This window comes from Euphorbia lathyris, chromosome 1, assembly GCF_963576675.1.
Source record: "Euphorbia lathyris chromosome 1, ddEupLath1.1, whole genome shotgun sequence".
Lineage (NCBI taxonomy): Eukaryota > Viridiplantae > Streptophyta > Magnoliopsida > Malpighiales > Euphorbiaceae > Euphorbia > Euphorbia lathyris.
This window is the reverse complement of record NC_088910.1, coordinates 120869097-120893602: the sequence shown is the minus strand read 5'-3', so window position 1 is coordinate 120893602 and position 24506 is coordinate 120869097. Positions and strand designations below refer to the sequence as shown.

The 24506-nt window shown below is 31.8% G+C and overlaps 2 protein-coding genes across 6 annotated transcripts; both read right to left on the bottom strand.

Annotated features, from left to right (window-relative positions):
• Window positions 1-2603: 2603 nt before the first annotated feature.
• LOC136210813 (uncharacterized) lies at window positions 2604-7206 on the bottom strand. 5 transcript variants are annotated; one of them, XR_010678229.1, is made up of 5 exons: window positions 7070-7206; window positions 6620-6799; window positions 5538-6221; window positions 4004-5446; window positions 2604-3914 (listed from the first exon to the last, which is right to left on the bottom strand). XR_010678229.1 is itself a non-coding variant. In XM_066002227.1 (5 exons), exons 3-5 carry the CDS (start codon window positions 5773-5775, stop codon window positions 3745-3747), a joined length of 555 nt encoding a protein of 184 aa, XP_065858299.1. In that variant the 5' UTR covers window positions 5776-6234; window positions 6620-6799; window positions 7070-7206; the 3' UTR covers window positions 2604-3744. The 5 variants fall into 5 exon arrangements, 3 of the variants coding, with proteins under 3 accessions (XP_065858299.1, XP_065858300.1, XP_065858298.1); XM_066002227.1 differs by having other exon boundaries at window positions 5300-5446; window positions 5538-6234; XM_066002228.1 differs by having other exon boundaries at window positions 2604-4175; window positions 5300-5446.
• A 6559-nt stretch (window positions 7207-13765) lies between these two features.
• Window positions 13766-17998, bottom strand: LOC136210812 (uncharacterized). The gene is made up of 6 exons (XM_066002225.1): window positions 17605-17998; window positions 16958-17241; window positions 16634-16668; window positions 15013-16504; window positions 14596-14922; window positions 13766-14519 (listed from the first exon to the last, which is right to left on the bottom strand). Exons 2-6 carry the CDS (start codon window positions 17217-17219, stop codon window positions 13945-13947), a joined length of 2691 nt encoding a protein of 896 aa, XP_065858297.1. The 5' UTR covers window positions 17220-17241; window positions 17605-17998; the 3' UTR covers window positions 13766-13944.
• Between the last annotated feature and the right edge of the window lie 6508 nt (window positions 17999-24506).

Here is a 24506-nt window from a genome sequence, read left to right as displayed (position 1 = left end):
AGGCGCCGTTGGGATCGGCGGGGGACACTTCGATGCCAAAGTCAGTAATTTATCTGAGAATAAACTGTAATCACAAAGTAGGGTTTTTGGAAAGTGTGTACCTCAATAGTTTGGGGTGCAAGCTATTTATACTCATGTAGTTGTAACTCTTGGTAACTAGAAAGTCTCCATTAATACCTCATTAATGGCGGTTACTGATCTTATTCAAGGATGACCGTTAGCTCATTAATGAGTTATTACTTGTCTTTATTATCGTTAGTTTCCTCATTGGGAATCAGCTTTGCCGTTTCCTGGGCGTATCGAGGTTTGACAGTAGATCTCTCAAGGTGTTTGACCATCTGTGGCGTGTTGAGGAATCTGTAGATCCGCCACCTCTAAGTCTTACTTCATACGCCATTGCTTTAGCGATCCTCCTTATCCGCGGTCGTTTGGTTAATTACTCTTTAGTCCCGTAGATAATATCTGGATGTTATCACACACCAAGAGCATAAAATCTCATATTTTATCTCTTTTGCTTGTTTATTAAATTTTCGTACTTATCAAACTCATTTGAGATATCTTTCATAATTTAATTTATTTATTTCATATAAAACTATATAATGTCAAAATGGATTTTACAAAACAAACTATTTTAACTGTTTGGTTTATATCAGTTTTGATCCTTACATAGGATTAAACTATTATTTTAACCTGGATCTTTTATTCTTGCAAAGAGTTTTTAGCCTTCAGTTTTGTCATTGTAAAATTATGCTCTTGGCCCACGAAAACAAAACCCCGTTTTAATAAAAGATTTGTTTCAATAAGTCTGTTTTAATAAAAGATTCGTTTCAATAAGTCTTTTAATTCTTTTAATAAAATCCTTTTTGATATCTTAAATGAATAAGTACATTGTATATTGTATTAGCATATGGATGAAGATAACGGTAAATGAACATAGAAATATAGAAAACAAAAAAAAAACTCACTAAAGTTTAAATGTGTTTAATAATTAGAAAGTAAATAATCGTCCACAATACTAGCATTCTTCGGAGTCATGTTGATTTAAGCATCTGCATGCTAACAACGGGGGCGTTAGCAAAAAAATCCACTCATATGGTTGAAAGCTTTGAGATCTCATATGTCAGATATTTTTCTTAATCTATCACTAGTAGATCCATAAAAAAAAATAATAATAATTACTAAAGAAAAACAAAACAAAAACAAAGAATGAGTTTATCTTTCGGCTAAAAATAAAAATAAAACCCCTAAAAATGGATTAGACATGGTCACAGTTCCGGAGACTTGCCTAGCTCACCGAGGCTCGTGTCTAATAGGTCGAGCCTTGAACATAGAAAAATGACTTTAGACCCTACCCAGGCTTAGGGCTGCTGAAACCCACCTATATCAAGGGATGGCTTAGCTTTTATAAAAATAGCATGGGGGCAATCCAGTCAGATCCTCCCGATTATTTTAATTATTTAGTTTTATATTTATTTTTAAATATAAATTTTAATTTTTATTATTAAAAATATTTATATTTTTTAGATGGGTTTATTTAGGTTACGCTTGGGATTGAATTTTGGGACATTTACATATAAATTCACATTTCAAAACCGTGAAAAACTATCTACAATTATGTTTAGTCCTAATTTTGAATTATGTGAAATTAATAAAATTATTACTTTTAATATATTTTAAGAATTAAAGTTTATAAATTATGCGTCTAGAATATATTGTCTAAGGTTTAGAATTTTTAAATTATGGTGTAAAAGCATATTTTATTTGTTATATGTGGAAAATAATAACATTCAATAATCTGATTTAGTTGTAATTTTATTTTTGATTATGATATTCGTATAGGAAGCCCTTGAATTTTTAAGTCCGAACCAAACCCGATCCGAACCTCCCAAAATAACAGTGAGTTAGGAGGTAAATTTCATAATATGATTTAGTTATAATTTTATAATTAATTATGATATTAATGTAGGAAGTCCCAACTATTAACATGTCTAAGGCCTTGTTTAATAACCCATTTAATGACTTAAATTAAATATTAAGCACTTATTTAATTTAGGGTAAATTCCAAAAAAAAACCATGTGGTTTGATGTTGTTCCAAAAAAACCCCTGTGGTTTGTTTTTACAAAAAAAAAAGGACTGTGGTTTGCGCCGTTACCCGAAAAACGAAAAATGACTTAACACCGTTAAAATGCTGACGTGGCACAGGGGTAAAACGGGAAAATCGATTTTTTTTTATTTTTTTCCCCCTTCTCTCTCCTCCTTCTTCCTTCCCCCTCTTCTTCTTCCTCCTTCTTCATCTCTTCTCTCCTTCTTCTTCTTCCTCCTTCTTCTTCTCCTCCTCCTCCTCCTCCTCCTTCTAAGAAGACTGTTGTAAAAACAAACCACGGGGATTTTTTTGGAACAACATCAAACCACAGGGGTTTTTTTTGGAATTTACCCTTTAATTTAAGTGTGTTTGATAATAATTACTTCTCTACTATTTAAATTAGTAAATTAAGTTAAAAAAAAAACATTTATTTTGATAAGTCAAAATATTTAAATTAACATTTTAAGTTAAACATTATCAACTAATATTTTTATAATAATTATATCACTCAATATTTTCAGCACTTAAAATATTCAGCACTTAAAATTCAGTACTTATTTTTTCAGCACTTAAGGTATGGTGTAACACATCGAACGAACCGGGAATCCTATTCAGCAATGCTACGACTCTACTGTCTAAGTGGAAATATGCACAGGTTCTGCATTATTCCCCAGCCTCTGGTCCCCGTGCAACAACTCGCTAGTCCCCCTCGACCTTAGGTAAGCTTAAGCTAAACTTTGATGATGCTCTCTTCGGTAACAATAAATTGGGCTTTGGTTTCGTTTTACAGGATTCCTCAAGCACATTCTTAGCAGCAAAAAAAATGGGTTATATTCTGGACCTCCTGGCCCACTTATGGCCAAAGCTCTTAGCTTCCGTGAGGCTATCAGCTGGCTCAAAGTTTCATCCTATAGAGTCTGATTCCCAACTATTGGTAAATGCTTTTCAAAATGATAGGGTAGTTGATTCTCCATTTTTTTTATCCTTTTGTTCGGGATATAGCTCTTCTCTCTTTGTCCTTTGTTAAACGATTAGCGAACCGGATTGCTCATAGTCTAGCTAGAGAATCTGATTCTTTGTCTGGTTGTGGTGAGTGGAGGTCTGTTCCACCATTCTTTATTTGTTCTACACTCCAGTTGGATTCTTAATATTAATTCTTTCATTCTTTAAAAAAAACTATCATCAAAAACATATGCTCCCATATGATTGGGAATTCAACAACTAGCTTTGATTCTCTTCTTGCAAGAAATCATTTTAACCATTGCATATTCAACTGTAATTTTCATGATCAATTCTTCAAAAAGATTGTCTATCATCTCAGCAACAGCATCTTCGGCATCAAGTCGGATATCCATCCATCTTCCTGATTTATTCAAATCCATTTTGACAATGTTCTCCACCATCTCCAGTTTCTATGCTAAGAAGGGCTCCTAATCAACATATTTCAATATTTCCTTAACTATGTTTCCAGTAGCCGGTACCATTCTTGATTTAATAAAGACAACCAAGGGAAGCGTCTTGAGTAGCTACTCTTTACATCTAGAACGACTTTATTGGCATAGTCAAAGAGAAACCTTAGATCGTGGCAATGTTGTGTCAGCCTTATATGAATGTCTTTGAATGAAGAGATATTGATAAGTCCGTTTGAAGTTTGGCATTTTCACGAGAGCTCGTCCCGAGTAAAGCTACTAGCTTGCAACACTCTGATAATGTAACTCAACATGGATCTGTATTCTTCTGTAGAAGTAATCGAATTGGTCTTCGCAACGACATCTAACTGATGTCGAACAGCTAAGCAGACTTCATCAATATCAATTTGCAGCTCCCACACTGAATGTAGTGTTGCATAACTCCATATGTGTAAATGAAATGACAAAATTGTAAAATATGATTTGTAATTTTGTAAGATAAGTGCTTACTAGATTTGCATTTTGTGTTTATTGGGCTATTGACATCTTCTGTGAAGAATTAATCAAGACTGATACTGGACTTGACTGCTCAACGTTATCTTTAGTCATGCCTAGGGATGGCAACGGGTAGTGTACCCGCGGATACACGGCACTACCCGATCCTAATGGGACTGCTCGTACCCTGTATAAAAAGGTATGGGAATGGTATGAGATCAAAATAATTACCCGTTAGGGTAATGGGACGGGTATGGGAATACCCCCCAAGATACCCGGTACCCGTTACCCGTCATAATTCTTTTATATATTAAAAAAATTATTGTTTTTTAGATGTAATATTTGAGATTTTAAACTCCAACATTTTGTTTTTCAACCATTGAGTGATACCACTAAGCTACTTATTCTTATTGATTAAGGTTCAATTTGTTCAATTTTTAGATAAATGATTTATTAAATTTATATTTTGTTAAATTTATAATATTTTTTATTTTATTTATTGATTTTTAACGGGTAAGGATACCCGTGGGTACCCGCGAATTAAATGGGAAGGGTATGGGATGCAAAAATATACCCGTTAGGGTAATGGGACGGGTACGGGTAATTAAAAAATAAACGGGTAAGGATTTGGGATTGGCACTACCCGCGGGTACCCTACCCGTTGCCATCCCTAGTCATGCCAAACTCATTGAAGTTTTGACGGTTTGAAGGGCTTGAGGAATAGTCATCTAGTGATATATTTGATGTTCGAGTCTCGACACTCTTCGTAATCTGTATAAAGGGTATGAAACGGGTATGGGATCAAAATCATTACCCGTTAGGGTAATGGGATGAGTATGGAAATACCCTCAGGGTAATCGGTACCCGTTACCCATCATAACTCTTTTATATATTAAAAAATATTATTGTTTTTTAGATTTAAGATTTGAGATTTGAACCCTAACCTTTTTTTCTCAACCTTATGTTCTTCAACCTGGTACCATTATGCCACTCTATCCTTACAAGGTTCAATTTGTCCAATCTTTAGATTGATGATTTATTAAATTTATACTTTGTTAAATTTCTAATATTTTCTGCTTTATTTATTGATTCTTAAAGGGTATGGGTACCCGTGAATTAAATGGGGCGGGTATGATATACATAAAGTATACCCGTTAGGATACGGGTAATTAAAAAATAAACGGGTAAGGGTTTAGGATTGACACTACCCACGGGTACCCTACCCGTTGTCATCCCTAATCCTGACAAGGTAAATTCAGTCTATGAAAAAATGTGAAAGGTCAAAACTTTAAAAGACATCATGAAATTTACCATTTGTCGAGAAGCCAAAAGATTCACTTTCCTCGCATGCATCCACCGTCTCGTTGCTTTGGTTTACACCATTATCATGATAACTATTTGATTTGGAAGTCATTCCTGAAGGACTGATTTGTTCTGAAATTTCATTGGTATTTGTTTCTACAATGTTCATGGAAAAATGCATAAAATTTATACATAGTTCATACAGAATACAATGCAAACAGACAAACATTATCGTTAAAAAGCTTACCTACTTCTCGGACATCAAGGTAAAGGTTGTCGTGGACATCTGCCTGTTTCTCATATTGTTTCCTGTAAACAGCAGATGGTGAAGCCTCTACATTCTGCCTTAGACTTGAGCAACTCCCTTTCATGTCTTTCTGATTCCTTGAATTGTTCTCACTCGCAATTTGAAGAGTTTCGTACGTTGAAAACCTTGTTTGCGGGGATACGACGCCATTTTCCTTTGTCCGTCTAGGACTGATCATAGGCAAGTAATCATAATCAGGAACAGAACCGGTCTCATTCCAGGTTTTTTCTCTCCGCTTTCTCCTCAAATTTGCATTTCCATTTTTCAACTCAGAAATAACTATTCTAGGCTCGACAAACAATTCATGCTTTTTCGTTTTTGGAGGCCAGTTAGGTGATAAACATGAGCTTTCAAGATCTCTTTCGCTGTGTAAACCAGCTTCATCTCGAACACCAGGATTAGATTCTTGGCATTGTCCATCTGAGTATTTCTCTTGCCATCCATGGAAGATGCACACAACTTTCCAAGATCAAAAGCCGCCTTTTCAGGTGAGTCTCTTGAGATGATATCCTCAACATTTTCTTTCGCACATTGCTCTTGACCGCCTACGCCATTGGTAGAGTCGAGATGCATTGCAGAATCAGTCAGCAATGACTGCTTCTTTTTTCTGCCCACTCTTATAGCCTGCATCAACTTTCTTTTCATTTGTAGAAAACTAATGACTTTTTTCACATTCTTAAAGAATATTAAATTGATTAACTTAAAAAAATGTCAAGCAAGCAATTCAATTTCCTTTTGCAACCAAAATCACCAGCATCATATGAAGCAATATGCACTATAAATCTTACTTTAGGAACAACATTTGATCCTCCTAATCAAATAATTCATCCTGATATCCTAGTGATTATTAGGATTGTCAAATTCTACATGATATGAGTCCTTTAACACATCATAGAGAATATACTGATAACATAACACAATTATGAAACAATAATCCGAATTAACACACACACTACAAATGGTTGAGGCCTTTAATCATTTTATGCATCCAATACAACAAACAGAAATCAAAGAATTCTTACCTAGAGAATGTCTGCTTAAGCTTCTATTCGAAAACGAAGGAAACTGATTAAACCATATGCACATCTTGAATTGTATTTTTCATACGCTATTGGACTCTTTGGCATGGGACTCTTAGGCATAGAGATCTTCACCATATGGCTATTAGTCGATTTCCTTTCCATGGCATATCAATATCAAAGCTGCAATTAAAAGAGGAAAAAAGTTCAACAAATAAAAATAGAGCTTAGTACGTAGCTGAACCAGTTCTGAAAAATGGAAGTACAGAAACAGATCGATTTTTCTCCTGGTAAATGGAAAGAAGAGATGTTCAAATATGATTGATGAAACCCTAAAATTGAAGAAAAAAGGAAGGCGTTTCTCATAGAATCAATTAATCGAGCAGCAGCTGGTATGCCCTAAATCGGTGCTATTAAAGAGGCAAAAAACGAAAACAGAGAGAGAGACTATACCTTACGATCTTGCTTACAATCTGAGAACAAAACCAGACTTCCCTACGAGGACAGAGTAGTTTCCACAGAATCGAATCCGAACGGAAGGACAAGAAAGCAAGCAAGCAAAAAGCAAAGGCAACCGGCAGAGAATAAAAGGGTAAATTACACCCATGTCCACTGAACTTTACCCATTTTCACATTATGGTTCATTTCTTCTAAACTTTACATTTTTTTTTAACACCTGTGACTACTCAATTTTAACTAACTTCTCAAAATGATCGTTAACGATAGTTAACGACCTCAAAATGAAAATATTCAAGAATTAAAGTTGTTCAGAACAACATTTACTATGAAACCACATTTTTTATTTTCGAAAATCACATTTTTTTTGGAGCTTTCTCTCTCTAAAAATTAATTTTCTCTCCTAACCAAACAACACTCAAATGACCTCAAAACGAAAATTTTCAAGAATTAAAGTTTCTTAGAATATCAGTAACGCTTTGAATTTTTTTATTTTTAGCTGTCAACGGTCGTTTTGAGATGTTAAGTGACCACCGATATTAAAAAGTGTAAACTTCTGTGGCTATACCGGGAAGAAATGAAGTTCAGTGGCCATAATATGAAAATGGATAAAGTTCAATGGCCATGAGTGTAATTTACCCGAGAATAAAATAAAATCATTGGATAGCAGTACCAGATACTTGACAACAACGGAAAGCCTTTCCCATTTCCCGCCTTTCCTTCTCTCTCTTTCTGACAGTCATCATAGCATTGGTTACTTTTTGTGTGGTTAGTTACAGTTTTAATATTAATAAGTAGGCCTGGTTATGAGCCCACTATCCCATCCGACCAGTTCAAACCCGCTTCTTATGATTGAGTTAGGACATGTATATTTCAGAATTAGTCTGATCCAGTTTGGACTCGTTCATGTCCGCATATAAAAATAGGATGGATTTGATATTTGTCTCAAAAGTCCGAACCCAACCCAGTCTGATCCGTTTTTATAGTATATGTATATATATAACTTTGTTAAATATTTTATATAAAGTTATTTTTATTGCTCTTTATTGGATTAATTAAATAAATTTTAAATTTGTTGCCATTTTTTACCACTCATATATATATAGGATGGTCATTCATACTTGCATCACATTCATTGTTTTTTTGAACCATTCATTGTATTTTTTTTATTATTATTCATGGATAAAAAAAATTCATTGTGGAAACGTTATTATTAATATTAGCAGCAACAATAAGACTTGGTTAATAAAAAAAACGGACTTACTGTAATTTAATTTTAATTTTTTAAAAAATTTAATATAAATATATATTCATTGTACGAGTCGGGTTGGACTAGACTTGGGAATTAATTTTGAAAAATTTACATATAAATTCACTTTTTAAAAAATTATCTACAATTATGTAAAATAATGAGTTTGAATTACGTCAAACAATCAGTACTTTTTATATATTTTAAAAATTAGAATTTATAAATTATAAATCAAGAATTTATTTTTTAGGGTTTATGGTTTATGAATTGGGGTCTATAATTTTTAAATTATGGTGTAAAATCATAATATATAGAAAATAATGATATATTAAATATTAAATTTAGTGATATGTTAGTTGTAATTTTGTACTTAATTATGATATTCATGTATTTGACCCATTAATTTTCTTATTTTGACCCAACCTGGCTCAAGCCCGATGTAGATATAATGTGGGGCTTTTTACATGAATATATATACCAAACTTAATCATAATTGACTATAAAATTACAACTAAATCATATCATCAAACTTAATTCTTAATACGTCATTTTTTTCTATATATACCAAATGAAATATGTTTTTACACGTCATTTAAAAAGTTTAGACCCCAATTCATAAATCTCAAGCTCTTGATAATATATTCTAGATCCCTAATTTATAAACTTTAATCTTTAAAAATAATGATTTTATTAGTTTGACATAATTCAAAATTATGATTTGGTATAGTTGTAAATAGTTTTTCAAAAATGAATTTCTATGTAAATTTTCCTATAATGGGGTTGAGTTGGGCTTTGGATAAGATAGTTTAATGTAAAAGGGAAACTTACACAGAAATTCATCTTTTAAAAACTATTTACAATTATATCGAACCATAATTTTGGATTATGTCAAACTAGTAAAATCAGTACTTTTAATATATTTTAAGGATTAAAATTTATAAATTAAAAGTCTAGAATATAGTTTCTAGAGTTCATGATTTATGAATTTGAGTCTAAATTTTTTAAATTATTATGTAAAATTATAATATATAGGTTATAATTACATATTAAAAATTAAGCTTGGTGATATGATTTAGTTGTAAGTTTGTATTTAATTATGATATTTATGTATTTGACCCAATGTAAACCCCGACCAGGTTCGACCCGAACCCATTCCAACCTAACTCATAAACAGGTCTAAATCTAAGAAATGACAAACTATTTAGCCCTTTTATTTTGACTTTTATTGTTCCAAACTTGGAATTTTTTTTGGTTTACACCGAACTTGGAATTAATACTCATATTTATCTTAAAAAAAGTCTAATGAAATACTACTAATTAGGAATTGGTAGTAATTAAGTTTTAACGAATTAATTATAGTTTTAATTATAACTTACCGGATTAAATGATAATAATGTTAATTTGATAAATAAAAAAAGTTATTGATTAATTATTATTATTATTATACATATTAATTTCTTAGCTATGCACTCCTTCCGTTTCATATTGCATGTCTTTCTAGCGAATTATACAAAAATTAAGAATATTAGGAAAAAGACTTTGTTGTCCATTATTTATTGATTCCATTGTTTATTTATTCCATAATAAGTTCATTATTCTAATTAATCTTCATGAATTCACGTTTTATAGCAAAAAGAATGTGACTTAATGTGTATTGATCATATAAAAATGACATGTATTATGAAACGAAAAAAAAATCTCTAGAAATACATGTAATATGAAATGGAAGAAGTATTATTTACTATTTTTATTGTTGCTTGTAGCGTAGATATTAACTCATTTTCATTCGCAGGAAACTAAGAAAAAAATCTGCAAATTCTCTTCTTCTTCCTTTCTCTTCCATTTTTCTATCAATCTTTCTATTTTGTTGATCTACTTTGAGGAGGACGAAGGGTCTTCCTTCTTCCTCCTCACACCGGGTTAGATTTTTATATTTTCTTTTATTGCTTTTTTAGTCTATATTCATATATTTCATCGGAACTCTTTATCTGTCTGATTGTATCTGCTGTCTGCTATTCTGTTGTTTATGCTTTTTTCGGATTTAGCAAGAGCGGAAATAGTTTATCTTGTTCGTAGATCAATAAATCTACGTGGTTGCAACAAAAAAAAAAGATTCAGATCCGAATGTTCGAAATGGTCTAAAGGATGAAGTTTGGATTGTAGATGTCTTTCTACAGATTTGGATTTACGAGAAATATATTGTTGTTTTGTGTTTTTTATGCCTTTTATGGTGTCTTCTTGCTCTTTGTAGTCATTTTTATCCCTTTGTGGATATTGTATTTATTTCCTGTAATCATGTAAGGTTTTATTCCTTACATTTTGTTTGTTATACTTTTTTTTTTATCTAATGAAATTACAAGCATTTTCTCAAAAAAAAAAAACTCATTTTCATTCTAAAATAATTGTTAATAATTATTTCTTAATTTTAAATAAATAATTTTATTCTATAATAAGGCAAAAAAAATAGTTGTAAAAAAGAACCGAAGTATCAAAAGCATGTGCAATTTAATATTATAATTTTGACATGTCATTGTTCTCATTTAAAGAAATAAATAATTTTAGGAATAATAATCATCTGTATTCTCAACTTAAGGCTTCAAAATCAATTACAACTTTAAACTATCAAAATCATTAATTAGATCTCTGAATTAAGTAAAAATTACCAATTGGATCTACATTTTAAATAAAAATCATCAATTAAAGCCTCAACGAAAATCATCAGGTTGAACAATTTTAATTTCAAACTCTGTTTACCAAACTAATTTTAAACCAACACAAAGATTATTACCGTCTTTATAAAATAGTCACAGTTTTTTATTTTAGAATAGGATAAGGACTCAATTTATGATTTTTGCTTAGTTCAGGAATCCAATAATTTTGATAGTTTAGGATCCTAATTGACTTTGAAGCTTTAATTTAGGGGTCCAAATGAATGTAATGCCATAATTTTATTATCTTTTTCCAATATTCACAACAAATATAGGGTTAAAGTGCAAAAGTACCCCTAACGTTTAAAATTGTATAATTTTACTTCTAATGTTGGAAGCCAAGAGCAATTTTACCCCTAACATTGATAAATGGGGTCAATTTGACAAATAATTCATCAAATTGTCTTCTCGGTCATGAATCTTGTCATTTACACTTCACACATGTATCATTTTATCAGTAAAAATCACAAACATATGTTTTTTTGAAACAATCGCAAACATATATTGGAACGTGAAAAAAAAAACTATACTGTTTTTTTGTACAAGCTGGACAAAAAAAAATGCAAAAAATTCACCTAATCTAAATATTAATTTCTAATTCTATTATTAAATTATAAAATACATGAAATCATTTTTTAAAACGAATTGATATGCAATTGGTGCAGAATAAGGATCAAAAATATTTGTGTTTTATAATTGGGGTAAAATTGACCCAAATTATGCTCTTAGCTACCAATATTAGGGGTAAAATTGATCCTGACCCAAAACGTTAAGGGTATTTTTACACTTTAACCCACAAATATATATAAAAAAATGGAAATTCTAAAACTATTATACTCGCGTGCAAATGACTTAATATATTAAAGCGTTAATACACATATTTGTCCATGTGTTTTCACGGAAAAACAGATTTGCCCTTAAATCAAATAAACCCATAAAACTATCCCTGAATTTTCCATAAACCTGCAATTATACCCTAATCTAACAGAGCTGCTAAACGGCGATGATATCAAACATTCTTTTCTCCAAAAAAAATTGGATGACGACAATCAAAACTCATTTGGTTTCTTATTGTTTTCTATTGCTATTGCTTTTGGATTAATTAGGAGGTTTAGACGTCGTTTTATTAGGTTGATTGGGCTTTTATGAAAATGAATTTTGACCAATCTGTTTTTCTAACTTGTTTTTAATCGAAATTGAATGTGCATATTTTTTTTCTGTTTGTGATTGGTTGTTCTTTTCTGAAGTTTTTCTGGAGACAAGCAGCTTTGATGTGAACGCCGTTTAACAGCTTTGTTAGATTATGGTATAATTATAGGTTTGTGAAAAATTCAGGGATAGTTTTGTGGGTTTATTTGATTTAAGGGCAAATCTGTTTTTCCGAGAAAACACAGGGCAAATATGTGTATTAACCCTATATTAAATTAAAAAAATTACAAAACTCTAAAAAAAATCATGGTATTATTTCCAAAATATAAATGAATTATTACTGTTAATTATCTGAGAATTTGGAAAAAAAATAAAAAAATAGGAGGAAACTTTTTTTTTTTTTTTTTGAAACAAAAATAGGAGGAAACTTAAATAGTGTAAACAGTGGTAATTTATCATAGGAAAGAGTGTGTTTTGGGGTTTTGTTGAAACGTAATTGTCGTATGGGGACTGGTTGCTATTTTTGTCAGGAGTGTTTGACATTGAGGGATTAAAACTGCAGGCTGTATGTCGTTTTTAGTTTGGAAACTTTTTTAAATATTTTATTTTAAGATTAGGATTGGGATTGGCTTTCTGTCTGATATCAATTTTGAATTTTTTACAGTGAAAAGGATAGGTCTGGTCTTAATTTAAAAACCCATAACAAAACAAAAATCTTGTCTTACTTTCTCTTTTCCCTTTCTATCTATCAATAAATGTTATTTAACTATATGATACTCTATCAAAAGAATTACACAAAAATTAAAAATATTTATTTATTAATTCCAATGTTTATTTATTTTATTTTATAATAAATTTATTATTCAAATACCTTAAATCTACATTTTGATCTTCTCAAAATAATATTTATTATGAAAAAAAAACTCTAGAAAAAACATATAATATGAAATGGAGGGTCATTTTCTATTGCTCTAACTCAATTAAATATATATAAAAAATATATAAGATTAATTACATATAATTATCCTATGGTTTTGCTGATTTATAGATACGTATTTTTTTTTTCAAACGCACGTGGTTTGCAAAATTTTACATTTGGGTTTACTTTGTTAAAATTTGGCTGATAACGGCTTTGAAATGAAAATTTCAAGAATTAAATTATATTTTAAGTAACTTTAATTCTTCAACTTTTTAGCTTTGATGTCATTTAGGTATTTTTTTACGAGAGAGAAAGTTAATTTTTAGAGAGAGAAAAACATCCAAAAATAATGATTTTGAAGAATTAAAATTATGGTTTCATAGTAAATAAGATACTGAACAACTTTAATTCTTGAAATTTTTCATTTTGATGTCGTTTTCGGTCAAAATTGACAAAGTAAAAAATATTTTTTTTTCTTTTTGTTATTGTTTAAATTATTTTCATTTTGTTTTTTATTTTCACTTCTTTGCCATTTCTTTTCCAATTTTCTTCGTTTTTCCTTTTTTTTTTATGAATCATTTTTTTCCTTTTGATTTAGAAGAAAAAACATCCAAAATACAATAACAAATGAAGCTATTTTCAATAAATTTTCCCTCTAATTACAAATGGGAAAGAAAATAGCAAAAAATAAACATATATAGCCATATACACCAAAATTTGAATACTTCCTCTATATGTCACCAAACTATCATCAAAAACATATGCTCCCATATAATTGGGAATTCAACAACTAACTTTGATTCTCTTCTTGCCAACTCTTCATCAAGAAATCTTTTTAACCAATTGCCTATTCAATTGTAATTTCCATGATTAATTCTTCCAAAAGATGGTCTATTATCTCAGAAACAGCATCTTCAATATCAAGTCGGATATCCATCCATATTCCTGATTTATTCAAGTCCATTTCGATAATGTTCTCCACCGTCTCTGGTCTTTGTGCCAAGAGGAGCTCCCAATCAACATATTTCAGTATTTGCTTAACTATGTTCTCGGTAGCTGGTACAATTCTTGGTTTAATGAATGACAACCAAGGGGAACATCTTGAGTAACCACTGTTTGCATCTAGAACAATTTCATTAACATAGTCGAAGATGAGCCTTAGATCGTGGCAATGTTGTGCCGGCCCCATATGAATATCTTCGAATAAGGAGATATCGAGGAGTCTGTCTGAAATCTGGCATTTTCGCGAGAGCTCATCCCAAGTAAAGCAACTAGCTTGCAAAACTCGGGTAATGTAACTCAACATGGATCTGTATTCTTCCGTGGAAGTAATCGAATTGGTCTTCGTAGCGACAGCTAACTGATGACGAGCAGCTAAGAAAACTTCATCAATACCAATTTGTAGCTCCCACACATGTAATGCTGCATAACTTCAGATTGTAAATGAAATGACAAAATTGTAAAATATGATCTATAATTTTGTAATGTAAGTACTTACTAGGTTTGCATTTGGTTTTTATAGGGCTATTGACATCTTCTGTGAAGAATTGATCAAGAACCGATACTGGACTTGGCTGCTCGGTGTGGTCCTTAGTCATGCCAAACTCATTGAAGTTTTGACGGTTCAAAGGGCTTGAGGAATAGTCATCTAGTGATATATTTGATGTCTGAGTCTCCAGAGATGTTGGAGAAGCCAAAGGTTCACTTTCCTCGCATGCATCCACCGTCTCGTTGCTTTGGTTTACACCATTATCATGATAACTATCTGATTTGGAAGTCATTCCTGAAGGACTGATTTGTTCTGAAATTTCATTGGTATTTGTTTCTACAATGTTCATGGAAAATGCATAAAATTTATACATAGTTCATACAGAATACAATGCAAACAGACAAATATTATAGTTAAAAAGCTTACCTCTTTCTCGGACATCAACGTAAAGGTTGTCGCGGACATCTGCCCTTTTCTCATATTGTTTCCTGTAAACAGCAGATGGTGAAGCCTCTACATTCTGCCTTAGACTTGAGCAACTCCCTTTCATGCCTTTCTGATTCCTTGAATGGTTCTCACTCGCAATTTGAAGAGTGTCGTATGTTGAAAACCTCGTTCGCGGGGATACAACGCCATTTTCCTTTGTCCATCCAGGACTGATCATAGGCAAGTAATCATAATCAGGAACAGAACATGTCTCATTCCAGGTTTTTTCTCTCCGTTTTCTCCTCAAATTTGTATTTCCATTTTTCAACTCAGAAACATCTATTCTAGGCTCGACAAACAATTCATGCTTTTTCGTTTTTGGAGGCCCGTTAGGTGATAAACATGAACTTTCAAGATCTCTTTCGCTGTGTAAACCAGCTTCATCTCGAACACCAGGATCAGATTCTTTGGCATTGTCCATCTGAGTATTTCTCTTGGCATCCATGGAAGACGCAGACAACTCTCCAAGATCAAAAGCCGCCTTTTCAGTTGAGTCTCTTGAGATGATATCCTCAACATTTTCTTTCGCACATTGCTCTTGACCGCCTACGCGGTTGGTAGACTCGAGATGCATTGCAGAATCAGTCAGCAACAACTGCTTCTTTTTTCTGCCCACTCTTATAGCCTGCATCAACTTTCTTTTCATTTGTTCAAAGGGGAAAATTGGAGAGTTGGGACTACTTTTATCTGTACAGTGTTGCAAGCTGTTTTGGTGGGGCTTCAAGATTACTATATTCTCCAAAGGCTGGAAATCGCCATCCTTAGAAAAGCTACTTTCTTTTATCTGATGCTCTAATAATTCGAATTCTGTTGGTAATTTCTTCCGCTGCTCGTTTTCCTGAGAGTCTCTCAGGTCTTCAATGTGTTTCACCAACAGAGAATTGGGATCCTGTAAGAGCTTTATGAACAAGTCCTTGTTGGAATTCAGTACATCTAATGCATCCAAGAAGTGTTTCGATTCGTGGCTTGATCCGTCGTTGCTGATGTGTCTTCCCTCAATCAACTTCTGGTTTATAAATGCTTCGGTTGCTTCGTTGAGATTAACTTGAAGATTGATCTCATTACTTTTAGAATTGCAGTCTCTTTCACAGTTGGACTCAGGATGCACTTCTACTTTTGCAGGAGAGTCTAATGAATCTATAGATCTTTCAGCTACAATCTTAACACCCGTAGGATTAGCATGCTGATGCTGCACAGTTGTTATATCATAACACCCGTAAATAGGCAATCGGCGATGTCTCCGAGAAGTAGTTGTTGCTTTTCTACTTTTACTTGACAGATCATGAACATGTCCAGAATCAGAATGTACATTTTCCACTTTAGCTGTGGTAATCTTCTTCATCATTTTCTGCTCTATGCACACATCCTTCTTAATTTTCTTCGGTTTTACCTTACTCGAATCTACTGTCACAGTCATCTCATCTACCGCATCCTGCAATGAGCATGGTTTCTAATCAGCATATACATTACCAGCAACATCATCTTTCAATTGACCATGTACACAAAGCTGGGATCAAATAAATGACCAGCAGTCAACAAAAAATAAGGATTCGACACTTACACGAATGTATTGATTTGAATTCCTAGGTTGATCATCTGCACATGGAGAAAAAAGTCTTAAATCTGTATAAAACTATAGTATAAATAGAAAACTACAACAATATGCATTATAAATCTTACTTTAGGAACAACATTTGATCCTTCTAATCAAATTATTCATCTTAATATAACAGTAGTATCCTAAATTATTAGGCATAACACGATTTATAAAGACAACCTACATAACACAATTATGAAACAATAACCCGAATTAACACCCCTATTATTGAGGCCTTTAATCATATTATGCATCCAATACAACAAACAGAAATCAAAGAATAATTACCTAGAGAATGTATGCTTAAGCTTCTATTATAAGTATCAGAAATCATCTTCTTTGATTGACGATGTCGAAAACGAAAGAAACTGATTAAACCATATGCACATCTTGACTTGTATTTTTCATAGGCCATTGGACTCTTTGGCATGGGACTCTTAGGCATAGGACTCCTTGGCATGGGACTCTTAGGCATAGGACTCCTCGGCACAGGGCTCTTAGCCATGGAGATCTTCACCATATGACTATTAGAAGACGATTTCCTTTCCATGGCATATAAATATCAAAGTCACCTAATAAAAGAGGAAAAAAGTTTAACACCACATCATCATCAATAAGATAAAAAGAAATTCAAACATTTTACTCTAATAATTGCATTCTTCCCTCCACCAATTTCAACTTGAAACCAAAACACAATTTACAGCAAGAAAGCTATTCAAAGAAAGAACCCTTTTTCTTTTTGGCCTCCATAGAAATCCCCCCTTTCTCTTTTTGGACAAAATAGCACAATAAACAATAAATCAATAGACAAGAAAAGATTTAAAGCAAAGAACAAACTTTATAAAGCAGAATTAGACCACTTAGCCAATGCTTAAACCCATTCTGAAACAAAAATAGAGCTTAGCACCTGAACAAAAATAGAGCTGAGTACGTACCTGAACCAGTTCTGAAAAATGGAAGTACAAGAACAGATTTTTCTCCTTTTTAGCTGGTAAATGTAATGAATTGAAAGTTATAACAAAACATTGTCCCTTGGAAAGCCTTAAACCCCCAAATTAAAGAGGAAAAAAAGGCGTTTCTCATAGAATCAATTAATCGAGCAGCTGGTATGCCTTAAATCGGCGCCATTAAAGAGACAGAAAACGAAAACAGGGAGAGAAACTGGAAAGGCAACGAGGAGAGAAATTAAATAAAATTAAATGAGAGTATGCATATGATTGACTGGTAAATAGCAGTAGCAGATACGTGACAACAAAGGAAAAGCTTTCAAATGAAGCAAAAAATTTGTCTTTGCTTTCCCATTTCCCTCCTTTCCTTCCTTCTCTTTCTCTCTCTCTGACATTATCCTTTTTAAGTTTCGAACTTGTTTGTTTGAGAGTGATGAAACGGGTGTCGTTTTGCTTAGGAGGGGATGACGTTTTTGGTTTAGCCCTTTTATTTTGACTTTTATTGTTCCAAACTTGGAATTAATACTCATGTTTATCTATTAAAAAATGTCTAATGAAATAGTAGTAGTAACTAAATTTTAATGAATTAATTATAGTTTAATTATAACTTATCAATAATAATGTTAATTTCATAAAAAAAAAGTTATTGATCAATTATTATTATACATATTAATGTCTTGGATGTTTATTATTTACTGTTTTTATTAATAATAATTTCTTAATTATAAATAAATAATTTTATTCTAAAATTTGGAGTAAAAAAGCAAAAATAGTTGAAAAAAAGAAAAAGAATCGAAGTATCAAATGCAGGATAAATTTTATTAATGGTGTATAATTTTTTATCATATTTCATATTTTGATGTACAACCTTCATTTTATCTCACTAATATATATGATCTTATAGATGACCTCATACTTAAATGTACAACAAGTTATTCCTTTCTCTGCTTCAAAGCATATGCGCCGCCTTCCTCTTTTTGCTCTGCCTCTCTCATCTTGCTCTATTCTCTCTCAGTTTCATAATCTATAAGTTTCAAAATTTTCTTTTCTGTTGATATACTTTAAGGAGGAAGAATGACATCGTTTGGTTTTCTATCTTTAAATTATTTTCTTTATTGTTATTTTGTTTTTAGTTGGTATTCATATACTTTATCGGATATCTATTTGAATTGTATTTTCTCTCTATTATTCTTTTATTTAAACCTTTTTCGGATTTAGGAAAAATAAAAACAATTAATCTTGTACATAGATTAATAGATCTACATGGTTGCAACAAAAGAAACGACTTAGATTCGAATGTTCAGAATTGCTTAAATGATGAATATTGGATTACATTTGCTTTTCTGCTGATTTAGAATTACGAGAAGTATTATTTATCATTCATTTGTGTTTTTTACACCTTTTATAGCTTTTTTTACTCTTGAAGTCATTTTCTTCCCTTCGTAAATCTTGTGGTACTTATACTTTTTTAATATGCATTTGTGTCAGGTTTTATTTCGTACTGTTTTATCGTAACACTTGTACTTTTTTCATCTAATAAATATTTTCATAAAAGAAATTTTAAATGCATAAAAATAGTATAATATATTTTTAACCAATTTTGATATTAATGGCGAAATGACAAAGTCTTCAATCCGTACAAACCTAGCAGTAGCGGTAAGGTTGAATTCATCATCAATCAGGTATGTAAGTATAACCACAGTTACATATCTTTGAGCCTTCTTATACCAGACAGATACCAAAATATTTCTGTTGCATGGCAACCACCTGAGGATGACTGGATAAAGGTAAACTACGATGGATCGAGTAAGAGTAACCCCGATCTCGTGTCGATGGACGGTTTAATTCGGGAAAAGGCAAGAGCATGGTTAGGCAGATTTGCGTGTAACTTTGGCATCTGTTCTGCGGTCCTAGCAAAGTTGTGATGTCTCTATTTTGAGTTGGATATGGTTCGGAAGAAAGGCTTTAGAAGGGTAACTATGGAAGTAGATTCGCTAGTGGTGGTACGATTAGTGTCAGATCCAAGATTGGCTTTACATCGTTACTTCTGATTAATCGAAGGTTGTAAAACGCTTTTGAAGTAAGATTGAGTTGTGGGTTATGCTTTTTGATAAGGTAATAGAGCAGCTAACTGGATGATAAATTTTGTAAAAATTCTTTTCTTTTTGGATCATCACGAGTACAGTGGACTACCTTAAGGCCTTCTGCATCTCCTTCATGCAAAGAGGAGCGGGATCTTTACTACTCGTAGAGTTCGTATGTAACGCTTCTATCGTAAAAAAAACTTTTATGATAATTAGAATTTAATGTGTGATAATAAATTTTGAATGTGTTAAATAGAAAATCCAAAACTTATATTAATATAAAAAAAAATCGAAACTTAATATATAAAAATAAAGAACATGAGGGCCCACAATTTGCTCTTTTCTCTATCCATTTGATTGGGTTATGATTAGGTTGGATTAACTTTAACTTTATGTAGTACTACCTTTTTCTTTTATTATATGCTTATGGAACTCTAATTTCTATAAACTTTGGGATCTTCTAGTGTAAGTGGACTTTTTAAAACCGCAAAAAGATGGTATTGAGTAAAACGGTTTTGATATATGGAGGCTGTATGTAAGTATTAAACATAATGGAATATTCTTTTTGTATTTTTAAGATGTATATTTATTATTGTATTGAACTTTTAAATACACCAAAAATCATTTAATGCAATCATAAATATTTTTATATTTTCTATATCTATATTAATTTTTTATTTTTTATTTTTGAAAAGAATAAAAAATAAAAAATTAATGCAAATATAGAAAATATAACTGTGTTAGTAACTGTGTTATTTCCACAGGTTATTCGTAACTGTGTTATTTCGACAGGTTATTTGTAATTGTGTTAGTAACAGAATAAAAGTTACAAATAACTCGTGTTATTTCGACGAGTTATTTATAACTTTTATTGGTGTATTTAAAAGTTCAATACAATAATAAATATACATCTTGAAAATACAAAAGAATATTCCATTGTATTTAATCCTTATATGCAACCCTAAGGGCTGCATATATCAAAACCGTAAATAAAAATACAGTTCACACAAACGTATGGAAATTTTATGAAATGTGATGAAGAAAATATACGATTGAAAAAATAAAATAAATTATTTTGATATTTGTCTTTGGTTGGCTACCAAATTAAATTAATGATAGCTTTGAAATTTTACGTAACATCTTGGTCTAATATCATCGTTTTGGCCTAAATTTAATACCTTGGACTTTATGGTTTTAAAATGCGTCTATATATATTTGATTCCCACTTTACTAATAAGTTTTCTTCACTTTTTTTTTCCATTTTCGATGTGAGATTGAGTTTATTTCTATTTCTATCATCATATTTTAAAACCGCTCATTGTTCAGACTTTCTACTCCACACCACCCACTTTAGACCGGGTCGTTACATTTTGATTTTCTAATTCAAGTAACCAAAAAAAACATTTAATAATATTCAACTTACAAATTCAATAACATTTAAAAAGAAAGGGAAATATTTTGGTATTTTGAAATGCTTTTATTAATTGGTACCAATACCATAAATGATTGCATGTGGTGGATGCATGTTGGACTTTCAGTCATTAGTCTATGGTCAGGATGGACTCACTTATTAGGGGCGGACGGTCCTCTAATTGAGTGTTATGTTAATTATGGTTATTTCTAAATGGTGGATGTCTATTGTAAGGACAATTTGTATTGTGTCAAGGGATCATGCTAAAGGGATTTTGAAACTCACTTCACTAGTCCACGTTTCTTGACGGTTACTCATCTTAACCTAATTTGATCCGGAAACTCTCCTAATTTGATCCGGAAACTCTCCTAGCGACATATGTTCTTACTACTCTCAATGAGGACATATGCGTAATTCTTATATTTGCCTAATATCATATACTCTCCTCCTCTAGCTTCCGAAGTTCTTTAGAGTTTCGTCCATTTGCGGGATTAAACAATCGAAAGTTTGACGTAGATTCGACAATGATCGAAGTAGAAACTAGGCCTTATGACTAGCCGCGCGATATCATGTTCCCGCATTGTATTGTATTAGATTCTTTTTTCTTAGTAGGTGAGGCGTTTAAGCGCACTCTCTAAAAAATTTAACGGTATTTCACAAAATGCAGTCCCAATGTTTATTCTTTTCACAATAAAGGCACCATGTGTTCAGTGTCGCCCTACCTAGGAGTAAGTAGATAAAAGACTTTTTAGGTTCCAGAAGAGCGCCATTTCTAGAGATCACCATTAAATGCACCGTTTCATCGTCCTAGCGAGTAGATCCTATATAAGGGGCCAAAAAGTGAACCATTTTTCTCTTCCTGAGATTTTCGCCTTCAAATTTCTTACCAATTTTTTTATTTCTTTTCGACTCTATTTTCAGTAAGTTCTTCTCTCTCTTCTTTTTCGTTTGTTGTATGGAAGTGTTGAGAAGAAAGAATTCTCACAACCTATAAACCCTTGTTATTGTTGATCAAAACTCCCCTGGTGATTATTAGGTCATGGGCATAGGTTCATCCTTATATGGAACACAACTGGTGGAACTAGTTCAAGAGTTCATGTCACTCCAAATGATGGAAATTCCCTTGCTTGATCCTGGTCAGCACATCGATGACGATTTTGAAAATTTTATGGGGGTTTATATGCAATTAATATTACGAGCATGAGATTTTCATTTCCGAACTCACATTTTTTATTGGACCATCCTTAGTAATTAGGAATATAACACAATACTTTAATTGGAGAAATCCTACTATGAACCCGGTCCATTGGACCTTGCCAACAGAAACATGATAATTATGCAGTTTCTTTCATTATACCAATCATGTCCCAATGAAATAATATGATTCTCTTTTTTCATTGGTTGAGCCCATTGTACCCGGTCCACTGAAATAATACGTTTCTTTCACTTCATAATTCTACCAGAATTTGTTAGAGAGAGACTCTCCTCCTTCTCTCTAACTTTCTTTTCATTGTTTCTTTTTTCTTCTCAGATCCCGTCCTTACCGCTATCCACCGTCACTTTCTCCATTGTAGCTCTCTAAACAGATCTAGTTAGAGGAGGAAGAAGGAAGCTTGTCTTCCTTCTTCCTCCTCCAATTTATGTTTTAGTCTTCGTTTTAAATTACTTTGTCTTGTTCGTTTGAAATCTATATTTCTTCTTGAACTTCTATTTCCGTCAGATCTACAACTGTTCGCTATACTTATTTCTTTTAGTCTTTTTTCGGTCTTAGCAAGAGCGGAAAAGCTTCATCTTGTTCGTAGATCTATAGATCTACGTGGTTGCAAAAACAGAAAGGACTCAGATCCGAACATCCGGAGGAGCCTAAATGATGAAGCATGGATTACAGAGGTTTTTCAACGGGACTTGACTTACGAGAAGAATATGATTTCTATGTTTGTTGTATTTTTACCTTTTATGGTTATTATTGCTCTTTGTAGTCTTATATTGCTCTTTGTAGTCATTTCTCTTCCCTTTGTGGAGCTTATACTGGCTATAACCTGTATGAGTTTATTTTCGTGTTGTATGTTGTACCTTTTATATCACTGAAATGAGATATGGCATTTTTATCAAAAAAAAAAAAAAAAAAAAAAAAAATGATTTTAGTGAAAACTCTATCTCTATTTTCTAAAAAATAAGTATTTGTGTTTGGTGAATATATACATATGCATTTTCCTATTAGGAAGGTTTGTATGTTACTTCACTTCCCTAACCATGTCTCCATGCAAAATCTGCCCCTAAAAATACTTACCCAACCTCCAACACATGATATAATCTAAGAATTTCCCTTCTTGACATATTATTTGAGGTTTGGATGTCCTTATCTAGGGATGTTGCCCTTCGGATTCTTTGGTTGGATTTTGACTTAATAACAATAACATATTGTCCTAACAACTTTTACCTATACTTCTTGTTTGTTTATTCAAGCAATACCCAATAATATATAAACATAATTAATTAGTTTAATTATAAATTTCAGTATTATACTAATCAGTTATTTTATTTTAAAAATATATACATTATGAATTTCCTGTTTTTATTAATGATTTAATCTTACATCCAAAACTTATCCAATATTATATTAGTTGACTGTAATTGGACTTATACCCAGACCATGTATGTGTTTAGTTGAATTTATAATGGTCCAAATTTGGACATGAAAAAATGATTCTAGATGCGATCAGATTCATCTAAACCGTGTTTTTCTAGGTCGGATTTGAGATTTCAAAAAAGAATAGTGTGATTCGACCTATCAATATTGTTATTATTATTAAAACAAAAATATATAAATTTAAAGTTACTCAAACTTGTAATATATATGCTATTTTTAAATAAAAAATTTTATTTTTATTTTAAAATGAGCTTATACGAATTGGATTTGAAATTTGATTTTTAAGCTGAAATCCACCTCAATTAATGATAGATTGGACTATGGATTTCAACTAATTATTTTAGATGTAATTATGTTCGACCCATGAACAAATTTAATTATAATTTGTTATTCAAATCTAAATTTTTAAAAAGATGTCGGTCCTAGTGTATGTATAAAATTTTAATGAGAAGAGAATTTATCTAAAAAATACTTGACGAGCATCGAACCAAATAATAAAAAAAATCTATAAAAAAAGATGAAAACATTGCATTTGAAAATAGGGTTGCAAATGGAGCAAGGTGGGGATGGGACTACTCCTCCCATCCAGGGCCGGTCCTAGGCCTTGATTTTTGGGGCGCAGGCCCAGGATCCATGAATCTAAGGGGCCCCAATTTTTTTTTATTTAGTAGATATATTAAATTTTTTTTATTAAACATATTAACCTAACTCTACACCGTATACGTTGTTGAGGAGGAGAAGAAGG

Bases quoted from the DNA above. Each gene is read 5' to 3' on its own strand.
- LOC136210812 (XM_066002225.1), bottom strand. From the start codon at position 17,219: ATGGAAAGGAAATCGTCTTCTAATAGTCATATGGTGAAGATCTCCATG. The intron at 14,923-15,012 runs GTAAGCTTTTTA...TGAACATTGTAG, and splicing joins CGTTGATGTCCGAGAAAGAG to AAACAAATACCAATGAAATT. The intron at 14,520-14,595 runs GTAAGTACTTAC...GAAGTTATGCAG, and splicing joins AAAAACCAAATGCAAACCTA to CATTACATGTGTGGGAGCTA.
- LOC136210813 (XM_066002227.1), bottom strand. From the start codon at position 5,775: ATGATCAGTCCTAGACGGACAAAGGAAAATGGCGTCGTATCCCCGCAA. The intron at 5,447-5,537 runs GTAAGCTTTTTA...TGAACATTGTAG, and splicing joins CCTTGATGTCCGAGAAGTAG to AAACAAATACCAATGAAATT. The intron at 3,915-5,299 runs GTAAATTTCATG...CACTACATTCAG, and splicing joins TTTTGGCTTCTCGACAAATG to TGTGGGAGCTGCAAATTGAT.